The following is a 15,880-nucleotide window of genomic DNA, read 5'->3' as shown; positions in this document are numbered from 1 at the left end:
TGAAGCAGATTTGAGGACTCTGGGGAATAGGACATTCGTAGACGAGACAGACAGGATCCGAGCATGTTGCAACATGTCATACTTATCCTGGGAGTTGATAGCCGGCATATTAACATGCTAAATGGTGAAATGGAGTTTTATGCTGTTGCTGTGGCTGTGGCCAGTTAATCATTTCCGCACATTATCCTCTTATGGCCATAACGAATTGCCAAAGCCCATGAAATCTTAATTAACATGTGGCATGCCACACATTGAACTCTGTGTCTGTCTCTTACCCAGGGGATCAATCCGGAATATGATTTCGCCTTCGGCACGAGCCGCACTCAAAGCGCAGAGGAACGAGACCGAGAACGAGAACGAGAGAATCAAACACTTTGCCTGCGAATAATCCATTATCCTGCGGATCGTCGAGCACTTGGCCATCGCAGGCATTAAAGGTGACTACCACCGCATTCACCACCGCACCACACGACGCGTCTCTCTCTGGCAATCGAAGCTCGCATGAAATGTCCTTTTTATTAACAATTATTCGCTCGTCGTTGTCGTTGTCGTTGATTTTACTTGTGAACGGATGTTGTTGCTTGGGGATTCGGATTCGGATTCGGATACGGATTCAATTCGATTCGTTTCGATTTTTGATTTCACTTTTTCGTGCTCATTTTTAGCTGCGTTTGTTAGCACTTTTCGGGGCTCACTTTTGGGCCGCACTTTTATTGCCTTTGCTGCAGCTGTAGCTGCGCAAACTTTTCACAATTTTTCAGCTGTGGCACAACAACGATTCAGCATTTATTATCAGCTCGAGTGAGATCAATAAAAGGCACACGCAACCAACTAAAGCATCCACCCATCCAGCAGCAGCACTGAAAGTCTGATTGTTATGGAGGTAATCAAATTGAACATCCCTATATCCTCCCTCCCCCTTCGGGTTGCTTCCTCTGGCTGTGCAACAACTGACAAGGCCGGCGGCATAACGTAAGCAACCTGCCCCAAACTGAGAGAGGGGGAAAAAGGGGAGAGAGGGAAAGGTATTTGGAGTGCGAATTGAATCGATGCAGCTGCCACGGCGATGATAACAGCAACAGCTGCCGCAGGTTTTGTATACGCGCCACGCCCACACTGCCACACTGCATATGCATACATCAAGTTGCAGCCAGCGGGGGAGAAGGCAAGTGGCAAGTATCAAGTGGCAATGTTAACTGCCATTCTTCACGCATTCCAATTTAAATGGAAATTTAAATTCGAGCTCGCATACGAATTGATTGGCTTCGCTTAGTGCCACATCGTGTGGCAGCCACAGCGCTAATTGCAGTCTCATTAACCGGCCCCCAAATAGTTGCAGCGCATCGTTTCGCATCGCATTTCATTGCATGTCCTGTTGCCTTAACTGGCACATCATTTGCCCATCGAGATGCAATTCCTGTTCTCATCCATCAAGCTGCAGGGAGCGACATGCCGCATGCAGCATGCCCCAATTATGTAATTCCGCCGGCAAGAGACAGAACAGAACGGAATGGAATGGACAGAGCAGACAGTCGTCACAGTCAGAGACAGTTGTGATAGTCGAAGAGCAGCAGAAGCGGAAGCTGAACTTTTAATTAAAATTTGTATTTGACGAGTCGAAAATTTGGCTTGTTAGTTGCCCCATGACGCATGTTGTTGTCGTGCAGCAGGACATGAGAAGGACACACAGCTATGTTGGATTGCTGACATTCGAAATTAGAAAATAATTGCGAGCTGATTTAATTTCAGGCAACTGCAATCAAGTGTTTAACAAATTCGCTGCTGGCCTTCACCTCCCTCTCCCTTTGCCCTCTGTCACTTCAACTGTGTCAAGTGCAACAAATCTCCCCCTCACTACTCCCCTCCTCGCAGCCATCCACTCGTTGGAAAACCCATTTGTGTTTACCACGCTAAATTGATATGCAAACATGTGGAAATTGCGAATTGCGATTCATTAAGCAAATTTGCCTTGGCTTTTAATTGCGCTTTGATTACAATTCGCAATTCTCCAAGATACAATTGCGATGCTGAGATACAGAGATACAGAGATACAGAACTGTCCAACTTAATCAATGCTGTGAGTGATATCTGGCAATCAAGTCCTTGATTAACTTCTCAGCTTGCTCGCAGCTGGCTGCAAGTGTTTTTGGCATTAGTTGTGCGATCTGTTATTCAATTATTAAGCGCGTGGCTGTAAGATAGAAGGCAGCATCAGTTGAGGGCCACTTGAGCACTATTCGCGCACTTTGACATTTGATTAATGATGCGAGTTGCTGCGCCACTTGAGAGAGGGGCGTGTGTGGCACATAGCACATTTCTCCGCTGTCATTGAGCGCACACAATAGTAAATGAGGGCGAGCTGGGAGGTGGGAGTAGGAGGTGGTTGGCAGCTTGTCCCTACTGGCCACAAAATTGAAATAAAGCGACAACGCAGGAGCTGAAGCCAGGGACAGTTGGCCACAATTGCAAAGTAAACGAAGCGGCAAACCGCCAGACACTAAACTCAAGAGGGGCAAAACGCAAAAAAACAAAACGCGGCTTATCGCAGGCCACAAAAAACAGATTCAACCTCAGCTCAGCTTTTGGCTTCCTCATCATCTAGGCCAGAAAGCAAGCTGGCCTAAATTGTGCTGCCATTCGGCTTGTTAATTTCACATATTTGTGGCTGTGGCTGTGGCTGCTCTACGAGATTAGTCAGCTGCTCTCCAAATGGATGCTTTAGTTGTTGTTGTTGTTGTTGCTGCTCATTTGCATTTTTTGCAGTTGGCCGCGTGAAATGCCAAACACGAAAAATTTCGCGCACTCAAAGGAAATAACTCACTTTTTATTCTATTTTACTTTTTTTGGTTTTCTTTTTTGGTTTCACGTGCACGTGTAATTTTTTGGCACTGAGGCGAGCGAAACCCGAGACGCAACTTGCCTCGGAATGTGGCAAAGTTGTTTTTGCTATTGTTGTTGTTGGTGTCCCGGCAAAATGTTGCAAGAGAACAAACGCGCGTTGCACGTCCGTTGCGTTTAAGAGTCGGCGAAGAACTGAACGCTGAAATGCTGAAGAACAATAGCTCGATGTTCCACACGATGTGCCACACGATGTGGCAACAGCCGAACGCCAAGCCAGGGAAATAATCTCTTCGAGTGTGGCACAAAGAGCGAGAGATTCTCGAGGGGCTGACGAACTGCGTAACTGGGTCAGGCAACCCAGCTGCCAACAGTCTGTCCTCCCCCCTCTTCTCTGTTGCCAAAAGAGAGCGAGACAGAGAGAGAACGAAAGAGAGAGAGAGCGAAAGTGTGCGAGCCGCATTTAATCGAATGTAACGTTTACAGTCAACTTAACACATTGATTTAGCCTATCGTAGGTAAATTAGTGGCCAACTGCCAGAGCCCTCAAATCGTCGACGCAATGTGTTCATGTGTTAGTGTGTGCTCGAGTGTGTGTGTGTGTGAGTGTTGGCTTGAATGTGTGCGTGTGGCGGGGCGATTATAGCCAACGCTTTAGCCCGGCGTCATAATTCGCTACGGAATCGCTTTTATCACTTACAGCAGTTATTTCCTCTCACTCTCTCTCTCTCTCTCTCTCTCACTCCACGCATCCTTGTGCGAATGTGTGTGAGTGTGTGTGTCTGTGATGGGGCAAGGACACGTCAAAGCATGGCTAACGACGACTTGTTGCCAATGCGAAGAACGAAGAACGAAGGTGAAGGTTGTGCATTTCTTGGAATTGAGGCAATCAAGTTATCCTTTTGGACACGTCCAAACTAGGAGAGAAAGAAGAGGCAGGGGCAGGGCGGAAGTATGCAGGACATCGTGCTGTAAGCCATTAAATAAATTACACATATTGCAAATTTGACATTTTAGTGCTCGCTATCATTAATTGCAATACACTTCGGATCTAAAAATTGAGACAAATTCCACACGCAAATTATGCCAAATATTTGTTAGTACTATAAACACACACATACACACACACGCACACATCTAGTACTCATTCATGAACAAACATGTTTGCGTGTCAATAATAACAACAAACAAACACTAAATTTATTGCGTCAACAGCAATTGGACAAATGAGTTAAATATTTGATTCATTGCGGCGAACGCATTGATTTATGGTCTGCAACTGATTGCATTAAACTTCGACTCTATTTGTTTGAAATTTGCATTAGATCCGAAACTAAATATAATTAAATATTGGTGAAAATAAATTCGATATCAAAATAATATAGAGGGGGACATTTGACACTTGTGTGCGTAGAGCAGCAAATTATAGATAGATTGATTATTGAGATAACTATTTTAACCTCTCAATTATCAAAGAGGAATTTCTGCATATTCATAAGTGATTAATTGAACATCAAATATATCATCATAAATATAATTATGTTATATGAAGGCCAACTAACAAGGTAATGATGTTTTCAGCTGTTCAAATATCGATTCTCATTCCTAACTTTTTAAAGTTTAATTAATGAATATAAAATATATAATCATCAAACATTTAATTAAGCAAAGGTGAAAATAAATTTGATAACAAAAACTAAAAGAGAAAATTGAAAATTGCAACATATAAAGCTATGTTGGTTGAAATATAAGATAGAAAATTAAAATTAATATAAGAACTAAAGAAATATAAGAGATAAATTGATGAAAATTGAATTTCTTATAATCATATATGCAATTAAGAGAAGGTGAAAATAAATTTGCTAACAAAAAACATAATAGATGAAGAGGAAAAAGTAGAGCTAGATAACGATGTTTTGATACAATCTAAGCATAGGGTAGAAGGGTAATATATGTATCTTTGAGCCTGAGGGACAAAGGAGGCATCACCGTTATCCATAAAGTATATACATATGTATATTCTTGATCAGCGTGAACAGTCGAGAGAATATAGCTGTCTGTCCGTCTGTCTGTCTGTCTGTCCGTCTGTCTGTCTGTCTGTCTGTCCGTCTGTCTGTCCGTCTGTCTGTCCGTCTTACTGTCCATCTGTATATACATATATATATTCTAGATCAGCGTGAACAGCCGAGAGAATATAGCCATGTCTGTCTGTCCCTCTGTCTGTCTGTCCGTCAGTCTGTCCGTCTGTCCGTCTGTCCGTCTGTCTGTCCGTCTGTCTGTCCATCTGTATGAACCCTTATATCTCAAGGACTATATGAGAAAGAGACAAAACTTTTTTTTGTAGTGGTTTTAGATGCTTTAGCTAATAATCTGGTATACTTGTATTCTATGGTATATTTTAAATGTAGTCCTATATAAATATACCAAATAAGTCCATTGGTATATTTTAGCATTTGTTCGGTATATTAGGGAGCGGGTATTTCACAGTCGAGCGTATCTTTCTTGACTCTTTCTATCTCGCAATTGTTAAAGACATATTTGCTCGTCGCAATAATTTATGATTATAAAATTTATCATCGTCATTTTCTAACCAACATTTATTTAGCAACTGTTTTCAAATACTTTTAGCTTGCATTTAATCTAAGTAATGAAATTTTAATAACTCTTGCAAAGCTAAATGAAAGTGGCTTCAATATTTGATTCACATGAATAAATAGTTAAGTTAGCTGACTTCACTTCTATCACATTTCCCGACACACTTTTCCACTAAGATATGCAGCATAAAATGTTATTAATTTCGAGATAGTCTTATGAATAGATGGTCACTTCACGCATTAACAATCAAGTGGCTGGATTAAAGTGGAAAATGCTAAGAGGCTAAGAGGACTGTTCACCATGTTGGCCACGTTAGTCGAGTTCACCACGTTGCTCAGCGTTGGTCAGCGAGCAACTGAGGGAATCGCTTAGGAATGCACAATGAACAACCGCAGTTGTAGAGCGAACGAACGAGGACACATTCAGCTAGCTGCCACGCATATTTAAGCTGTCCTCTGACCTGCCCGCATCCCCCTTCCCTCTCCTCACCCAGACCAAGCAAGCCTCTTGCCACCTTGGCACCTTGCCACTCCATCATCTAGCCTCCCACTTCACGCCTGCCTCCCCTTGGGAGTGCCTCACAGGTGGCATCAGAAATCGAGGCCACTTTGCCTGACGGCCAAACATGTTGTCCGAATTGTAGCCAGATAGCTTCTGGCCACCGCATGTGGATGATGCACAGTGCCTGCAACTGGCTTTTGCTCTTCTGCTTGCCACCGCGACTTAATTACGCCGTCACAAATCTGACTTTGACTTTCGCTCGGCTCGTAACTCGACAACAGCCGCAAGGTCGCTCATCTGTTGTTCGTTCTGCATTGTCCATTCTCCACTTCTGGCATTTCCATACGGATTACAAAATTAACCGCAGGACATCTCGGTCTGCTCCTTTTGATGATGCATCACTGCGGGCTAAATGATGGATATGCTAAATCACGTACTGTCATTCACAATACATTCCGAAGTACGCAAATAGCGTTGATTAGAAAGGCAGTCAACCACCTTTTATTTGTAACTGATATATTTGAATTCAGTTGGAACTAATTTAAAAGAGATAAGATCCAAATACATTCCACTAACGGAAATTAAAACCATTTTGTTCTTGTTCCACTTCCAATGTGAACTGCTTGGGCTCATTAACAGTGCACTGCTTGTCCCAAGTACACAGCTAACAGAGCTATGTTAACAACAACAGCATAGCACAATAGGTTCTAGAATTGGCTTAACATAGGCAGACACTCTGATATACAAAAGCGAAATAGGGATTTAACAAATAACATTCCCAACTTTTACAAACAATCCTAAATTGTTATAAATATTCGATTTCTGATTTGTTATAAAAAGTTGGATTGAAAACTAGCATAAGGTTTGAAAATTTATTTAAAAAGTCCTGCAAAAGCGGCAAAGGTTTTAGAACGACATAGAAAATGTCCTTTAAAAGTATTTTTTGAAACTTAGCTTAGTTAGGAAAATAAAATTAAAATTACCTCCAAATAGAAAAAAAAGGTTTTGAAGTAACCTACAAAATATCCTAAAAAAAAATTTTTTAAAAAACAAAGGATTTGTTGGAAACTTAGCTTAGTTAGAAAAATTAATTTCAGAAGTCTTGCACACGTCGAAGAGTTTTTGAAGTAGCATACAAAATGTTCAAAAGATGAATTTTCCAACTTTTTATTGTTTGACCTGGCATCTACTTCAGTACATTTTTCATATTATATATTAGTTCGAATATATATCTACAAAATAGCAATAAATGCTTTTAATTTAAGTTCTGATTTGTTTTATATTTTCTCTTCTATGATTGGTATACATATTATGTATAATAGGGATTTTTGTATTTAAGGAAAACTAATTTCCTTTCAATTTGTACAGAATCAATGACCGCAATTATTTTGTACATTTGTTATACAAGTTTTTTTATTAAAGGACTTTTTCAAGCTGAGGACAGATTTTTGGGATTTAGTACACAGTGTGTGATAAAGAAAAGTTAAGTTATACGACTTTAATACAACACATGTTATACAAGTGTAATATTGTGAAATGCTAATATACTGTTATATTCCATGAACAACGGGTTTTCTTCTGCTTTAACTGCTCGACATAAATATGTGGCGAGTCTTACATTTATAACAGAAACATCCATAAAAATATTCTCTGTAAGCAGTGCCGGTGTCCCAAACAGAATAAAGCAGTGTGAGCAGTTCAGCTGTTAAATCAAATCGATTTAACATGCTGTTAATATGAAATAACAGAAAAGTCTGCAGTGTTTTAAAAAAATTAGAAACTTTTGATTTTATTATGGCTATAATAAAACCAATAACTTACAGCTATAATATACTGAAAGGACTCTAACTTAAACATTAAGCATTCTTAAATTGTACTAGACTGTGCTTGAGTTGAGATCTCCCTAATTGTGCTTTCGCTGAACTTTTCCCTTGTATTCCCCCAACAGGATTTGTGGCCCTTAATTGCACTCCGTCGCAGGGTATAAAAATCAATGAGGTTAACCTTGAAGATAGGCGCATATGCTCAGACATTAATATTTTCCGCCGAGACTTGATGCTGGGGCACATGGCTGAAGTCGCACGGTCGAGTTATGGCCAGAATTTATTGTCGCAGTTATTCAGTGACTTATTTACCTGTGTTTACCTGAGTTCCCTGGCACTCTGGGACTCTCTGTGGAGTGCTCCCAGTTCCCAGCACTCGACTCTCGAGTTGCGTTACTCTTCGACAGCTCCCAAACTCGAGAAGTTATTATTGCAGCGAGGCGGAAAATTGCTTCTTTCTCCACGTGCGAATTGCTCGCGGGCCTCCTAACCAAGCGATGCAGAGGTGGCGAAGGTGAGGAAACATTGTAGAGTGTTGCTGAGTAGCGCTGCCTCCTACACCTACACACCTACACATGCATCAGTTGGATTCAGGTGGCAGAAAAGTCGGTGCCCGCATTGTGTGCAAAATTTCGGGTGCCTGATTGCCGCTAATGAGCGTCAAATTGAAATTCCTGCTCGGCACTGAGGCAGTAAAGAAGTGCTGAAGAGGGGAAGCACTAGGAGGGGCATCCAGGAGTATATCATCGATTTCACACCAACGCACACACACTCCCAAACAATGCCTATTCCCAGCTGTAGCTGTATCTGAATTCTCTCGTCACTCCCCGAACCCTGAACCCCGAACCCAAAGTAGTAAATACAATTTTGGCACAACGCCATCATAATCCAGTTGACTGGCTGCTTAAAATTCTACATGCTCCTCATTGTAATCCGCCGCGAGCCGACTTAAAGCGCTCCCCACCCTCAACCACCTCGACCCTCGACCTGCCGATAGTGGCACCTCGTGTCATTAAAATGCAAGGCAGCGGACTGCAAACCGGACACGTTGAACACCGGACGCCACTCAGAGCTCACACTCGGTACTCACACTGAACAGCATTCAGCATTCAAGAGCAAACCCCTCACACACATTCATATTCCCACGCACATTGGAAAACTTTTGTCTAGGATATTGAATGCTTTGCGAGTCCCTTTAACCGGAATATTAGAGGCGACAGCTCCGTAGCTGATGAGGAACAGATAAGAGTGGGGTAATAGTTTTTATTCATGCGGCCAACTTTCAGTGTTTGCCAATGATGACGACAGGATGTGTCAAACAGGACTCGTTCACTCGGCCTCAGTCAGAGTTACAGTCACAGTCACAGCCAAAGACACAAAGTCACCGGGAGTCAAGAAACTTTTACGAAATTTATTTGCCCAACAAACCCAGAACGTGCCACGGGGCAGGAGTTGCTATCTATATAGAAACTGAGCTTAGCTGACTTTCCTCTGACTGTCTACGCAATTTACAACTTCAGCAAACACGCTTGCTAATGGTCTCCCTAATCGTCTTCCAATTGCAGGTGATTTAAGTTGGTTAAACTTGGGTGCAAAGCAAATAATTTAAATGAGAAAATATCGCATTTAATTACAAAATATTAAATACGAGTTAACTAAGTAATTTATGTACTTTCATTTGTGTTTAATTTCGTTTTCAGTGTGCATAAATTCAAATATATTTTACACACTTTAGCATGAATATTTAAACTTTTCATTCAACAAATTTATGGCAATTTAAAACCATTTCAACACAAATATTTGATGCATGTAAATCACTTGAAATAAATTCACATCGAAGTGCAAATATTTGAATTTGAACTGACTGAATTTGTGGAAAATATGAAATTACTAAAACTTAAAAATTTGTGAAGTGATATTTCAATGATTCATGATATTTCGATAATATTTAGGGACATGACTGCACTAACAGATTATTCACACAGAGAAACTCCATCATGTAACGAGTGCGGAGTTAAGGAAACATTGGAACATCTCCTCTGTGTATGATCCGACTCTGGCTGAAATACTTTGAATCCCTGTGTCTAAACGATCTTCGTGACGTGCTACTTCTGGGATGAAGCCAAGATATACCGATTTAGGGATATGACTGCACTAACAGATTATTCACACAGAGAAACTCCATCATAAGGAAACATTGGAACATCTCCTCTGTGTATGTTCCGACTCCGGCTGAAATAGTTTGAATCCCTGTGTCTAAACGATCTTCGTGACGTGCTACTTCTGGGATGAAGCCAAGATATACCGATACAGCTACGGACCTCCAATGGTCTACTATGCTCTACTCCTCTTAGGGGCAATCGGTTCTACGTAAACCAAAACCTTACTTTAATTATGTTCGTTCACGAATTTCTAAAATCAAGGACAACAATTAAGGGGAAGCGTCTAGGGAATGCTGTCAGAATTATGTGTAATTGTGGCAGCGAAACATTTGCGTCTGAAACTAATATTTTAATGTTGCCTGCAAATGACAGTAAAATGTTGTACGTGTTGCTCTTTTGGAGACAATTCTTAAAATAGACAAAGGAGGGAATCAGAAAGAATACATCAGAGAAGGAAGTTATCCTCTCCCTCCCATTTATAAATAGAATCTGTTGAGTGGACGTGCTAAGAAGTTGCTAAGCAGCTGCAACGTGCAACAGGTAAGCGTTGTGAGCTGCCCAGAGGGGTCGTTGCCCCAAGCTGTGGCAATCAGGTGCAACTCACCCGCACCCACACCCACATAAATCATGCTGCTTTACGGGCAGAGTCTTACCTCAAAGTAAACCGCTTGGCGCACTAATCGCTTGCAAATCCATTATGCTACTTGTGGCACAAATACTCAATGAGGCATTTGTCTCTGTCAGCTGCACATTCGATTGTGTGCCACAAGCTGCCTTCCAGTTCCATTTCCATTTGCCATTTGCCACATTTGCCTAAGCAGCTTGAGACATTTTAGCCTTTCGCCTCAAAGTCAGCTGCAAAGTGATTTCGCAACCTAATTTAAGATTAATAATAATTATTGCTGACTGAAAAGGCTTGCGTTCTAGGCATATGATCCCCTTCTCCCACTCTTTACCTTCAGCCTCGTCTAGGCAGCTTGCCACAGGACGTTGCCTCTGACTCAGACAGGCAACACGATGGGGCGCAGCGACTGGGAATGGGGGAGTGGGGGGACTTTTGCTCGGCATTCTTGGCACGTTTCGGTGCGCCAAATAAATTTGAAATGTTTCATTAGGCCAGCAGCAACAAGGCAACAAGACTCAAGCAACAAAGTGCGGCAAGTGAGGGAAAACAAAGAAATTAACTTAAGGTCGAGCCATACGAAAAAAGGCAATTAACGCGATTGCTCTTAAATTTCGCACAATTAAAAAACAAATTGCGACGCACAACTTTATATAGTATAAAGAGATGTAAGAGGAGAGATTGGCAGGTACAAGCGTGTGGCAACATCTAATCGATAAATAACTTAATGGCAGCTGAAACATATTGAAGTCAAGTCGAAGCAAATGGCAAACTCTTGTTAGATAAAAACTTGCCAATGAAAGTAATTTGAATAGCAAGAAAGGAAATGTTTAAAGGATTTTAGTTAATATGTTAAATTATGCACTAGGATTTTGACTGGCTTCGAATTTTTCTGTATTTTTGTGGGTTTACTCCCTAGACACTCGTTGGAGTTGGAGCCGCATTTCCCTCCGTCCACTTCACCGCCACCGCATCTGGGGGGACATTTGCTCGATAATTTCGGGGCGACATCGTTGAGTCAGTCGTCGGTTTTTATTGCCGCGAATATTGCTGCTCATAACTTTTTAATGCGGATGGCTGGTTGCCCCTATAAACAACTGGCGCTTGACAAAAACTTTGCTCTCTCTCTTCGTAAGTATTCCCCCTTAGTCCCCTTCTTCCAACCACATCCTCACACACACATGTGAGCTCTCACTCCAGTGGGAAACATGTTTGTTCAGCGACTCAAAACAGATTCGTGATATTCACTTCGCCTTTTTGCCTCATTTCATATAATTTACGCACTTCGAGACGACTTCTTTCACTGTGTGTGCTTAAGTATGTGTAGGGGGGTGTGTGTGTGGTTGTGTGTGTGGTGATTGCAATTGCCACCGTGCTGTGGAGCTTATCTTTTCGGCAAATGCCACCGCAAGCAGCAATCAAAAACGCATTTCTACCCCGCAGCAAATGCGTGAGTCGCGATCATAACTTTATATTAAATTCATTTCCCCTCGCACTCTTCACATATTAACTTAAGTGTGTAAGTGCTTAGCATAAGTGTGTTCTCACACACACACACTCACGTGGCTAATTTCATTTAAATTAATAGTCTGCGGATTAACAATAAACTGCGAGTTTAGCACAAACCAATTACAATTATATTGCAATTATGTTTATGACAAATCTACGTTAAAGTGAGAGGCACTTATAAACAACGAATTTATTAATGAATATGGACAGTTAGGAAATGAATTTAATTTAATATAAAATAATATTCTTGATTGCAAGAACAACTCGAGTTATTTATTTCATTTGGGAATATTGAAATGCACAGCTTACTTTTCATCACAAGGCAAAATAAACACAGATGTGAATAAACTAGTTTAAGATTGAGTTGGATTTCAAGAAAATTGCCAGCAGCTCTTTTAATCTCTGATGTCGATAATTTCATCAAAGAGAGTGTAAGAGAGAGGTCAGTAAACAAGCAGCAAAATTGATTTGTATACGAGTATAAATAAAATATATTTTGAACTTGTTAAAATTGGATATTAAATTCAGTCCTGGCAACAAAGTGACTCAAAAATTCACCGCAATTGCATTCCTAAGCACTTCTATCAAAGACACACTCCTGGCCCCTTCTGGCATTAGGGAGAGAGGGAGACTCACTTCATTTTGAGTTATGTGTCGCGTGAGTGGAGTATGAAATCAAATTCCACAAAATAAATTCACAGAATTATAAGCAGCTGTCGCGATGCCAGGAGAGATGCGAGATGTGAGCAGACCACAAATAATTCAAGATATTTGCATATTGGGATTGTATCTGCAAAGGACTTGCAGCGCCTGTTGCGCGACTCCATCTAATAATCGAGTGAAAAGGGAGGAAATGGAGAACACTCATCATCCAAATGTGAGGAGTTACCTACTGACAAACGCAGAGACAAAGCAAAAGCAGTCGGAGGAACACACACGCGGCACGTACGTGTCAAAAAACGTTTTGGAAGCCATCAATCTGAGGGAATAACAACGACAGATGACAATCAGCGAAAGGTTCCCAGAAAGGCAACGTCTCCAATTGATTATCGCATCAAGTTGTTGACATGTCAGCTAGAAAGAAGTGAGGCAAAGTATCTCCTCTCTTCTCTTCTCTACTTTGCTCAAATAGCAAGTGATGGGTCCGAAGTTGGACAGTCTAATTCCCCTGAGGGGCGCATTTATAGTTCTCGTACTCTCGTAAAAACTTGGGCAGATGGAAGTCGCATAAATAGAAACAATGAACAAACAAATGCTAATAGGAAATCGAATGATTCAATGATTCCCTAAACTTGTCGACAGACCCATCACAGTAAATGGGAACGGAAACCGCTTAAACGCGTTCACTTGGAAGGCAATTAAAAGGACGAAAACCCGATGCGAAACTCTGATCAGATTTTGTGCACAGAAGCGTAATATCTGTGTGGTAAACAGAAGATAGAAGACAGTAAACAGAGCAGAGCAAAAGTCCTTTTTCCCCTCCCACTCCAAAGATGATGATGATGATGAACGAAAAGTACTGAGGGGTATTTTAGAGTGTAAAGTTTTCGCATTTTTCATCGAGTTAAGCGAGCGAATGTAAATAACTAGGAACTAGAGAGAAACTCGCGGAGAAGGAGCAGAAGCTTAATGAACTCGCTACGCCAGCTTCAACCAAATCAACGGCACAGAAAAATGTCAAATAACAACTCAAATAAATAAAAGATAAGAGACAAAGACAAGGACGCGAAGGCAGACGCGGACGAAGACGAAGCAGTACAAAAGGACACTCAGTTGTTCGCTTGTTCATGTTGTTGATTTCATTTCGGCATTCGCGATACTCCTCCTTCTGCTTCTGCTTCAGCTTCTCCGTCAAGAGAAGGATGTGAGCCGAGCTGTAAATAAGCAAAGCGATAAAGCCACTTACCCAATTTCTCGCCGCAGAGCGCGCTGTCGAAGGATGCGGCCAATATCAAGGCCAATAGTGTGACTCCTAGACGAGTCCGGGCTCGAGTCCGGGTCTGTGGCTCCATCGCGAAACCTTCGCCGTGGGGCGAAGGCACTTTTTGGGGGCGTGGAAGGGGCTACGGTCAGTTACTCCGCTTAGACAAAGGATTTCTCTATTAACTCGAGATGCTCTAAGTGCGAGTCCTGCAATTTACTTGGCTACTCCTCCGTTTTCTCTCTCATCTGCAATTAGAGTCTCGAGCTCCTCCTTTTTTCTTGTCCGTCTTTTTTTTTAATGGAAGTGTGCTTTCTTACGCTTCGATTGGTGCTTTTAGCTTTGGCACAACAGCTGCATCAGAGCATATGGCGAATAGACCCAAAACTCGAGGCCCAAAAACGCAATTGACTGAATGTATCTCAGCTTTTCTTCTCTCTCTCTCTCGTTTAGGTTGCCTTCAAAATGTTAAGTATATTTTGCATAAACATAAGCATTTGATCCTTTGATTGTTTTGCTCTTTAGCTTTGGCCTTCGTCGTCGTCCTTTTGCCAAAATTCCAAGCACTTCGCAATCTGTAGTTGAACTAATTCTCCTTCCGTCAGTTTTTCTGTCTTTACGGCCACAATTGTAATTTCAAATACTTCCACAGTGAAAGTGGATTGTTCGCTTCCACTCTCATGTTATCTGCAAGAAAAACAAAGAAATAATTTCTACCTATTCTTCGAGAGAGTCGCTTTCCTTAACATTTCGAGTCACTTAACATTCCGGGTAGCTTAGCATTTAATGTTAATTTATTGCGGCAATTGACTTACCATTTAGAAGGTGTCTTGTAATCCAAATTTATTCAGATTTGCCTGTCTATATGGCATAATATTCGGGCTGATTTCATTTAATCAACGTCACGCAAATTCCGCAGTTGAACGTATTATCCTTTTTCGCTGTTATCCCTTCACGTGTCACTGTCAAAATGTCGCATTAAGCGGCCACAAATTCTTCTTCTGATTCGCAATACGTAATGCTAGAAACACAAACAGGTTTATACGGCTTTGTCAGCTTGCTGCTTTCTCAGTATTATTTGAAAATTATTTTCAATTGCCAACTGGAAACTCTGGCTTCCTTAGCACACACACAATTTTTGATTACATTCCATTCAATTCGATGCGATTCAATTCGATTTCTTTCGATTATTTATCACTCAAACAGCCTTGGCTTTTCTTACAATTTATTTACGCAGTCCTTTCTAAGGATAGTTTCGATAACAACACAACAAACACCAAACACCAAACACCACACACATATTATTCTTCGGCCTTGCGAGGATATTAATTTCGCTGAATCGTCGCTAGGCGATTCAAATTTTCGTTCGAGGCTGATTTGTCGCTGACCCCTAGGAATCGAAATTCGCAATTTATGGAAAATTATGGCCAAACGATTTTCACATTTTCACATTTGGATATTCTCTCGATGGGAGAAAAACAAAGCAATTTCGTGCACAAGCTTCATTAAAGGCAATAAAATAAATTGATTCACAACGATGGCACAATTTTGCTCGTATCCCGAAACTTTGATCCCTCGATTAAAGTATCTGCACAATTTTAAGTTAGGCTTTCACTTTGTTTTAAACATATTACGATCACTGTACTATCAAGTAATCAGTTTCAGCAAAATCCTGCCATCACTAATTCAATTTCCATTTTCATTTTCATTTAACATTTTCCATTTTCATTTACACGGACACGAAACGTCTTGCTGCCTTCAAGATTGCACAAGGTGTTTCTTATCGAGAATTGCGTAAATTCGCGGCAGGACTTTCACGGTAAGAAGTACTCTGATAACGCTCGTCCGTTGTACTAGGAGTGGCTCTGGCTATGCTGCGAAACAATACGGGACTGACTCGCAACGCCTA

The 15,880-nt window shown here is 41.2% G+C and overlaps 1 protein-coding gene across 3 annotated transcripts in view; it reads right to left on the bottom strand.

The window, feature by feature from the left end:
* Positions 1-15,846, bottom strand: part of LOC132786014 (uncharacterized) — a 30,695-nt gene extending 14,849 nt beyond the window's left edge. For 2 of the 3 annotated variants that reach the window (XM_060792375.1, XM_060792378.1), the window contains exons 1-2: positions 2,822-3,014; positions 276-761 (exon numbers count right to left, since the gene is read on the bottom strand). In XM_060792375.1, coding sequence (XP_060648358.1) covers positions 276-432 — 157 coding nt within the window. In that variant the 5' untranslated portion in view covers positions 433-761; positions 2,822-3,014. Of the gene's footprint in view, positions 1-275; positions 762-2,821; positions 3,015-13,956; positions 14,659-14,786 lie in introns of those variants that run through there. The other variant, XM_060792376.1, reaches the window with a different exon arrangement.
* Between the last annotated feature and the right edge of the window lie 34 nt (positions 15,847-15,880).

This window comes from Drosophila nasuta, chromosome 2R (genome assembly GCF_023558535.2).
Source record: "Drosophila nasuta strain 15112-1781.00 chromosome 2R, ASM2355853v1, whole genome shotgun sequence".
Lineage (NCBI taxonomy): Eukaryota > Metazoa > Arthropoda > Insecta > Diptera > Drosophilidae > Drosophila > Drosophila nasuta.
Note: the sequence above shows the minus strand (reverse complement) of the source record. Positions and strands in the feature narration are given on the sequence as shown.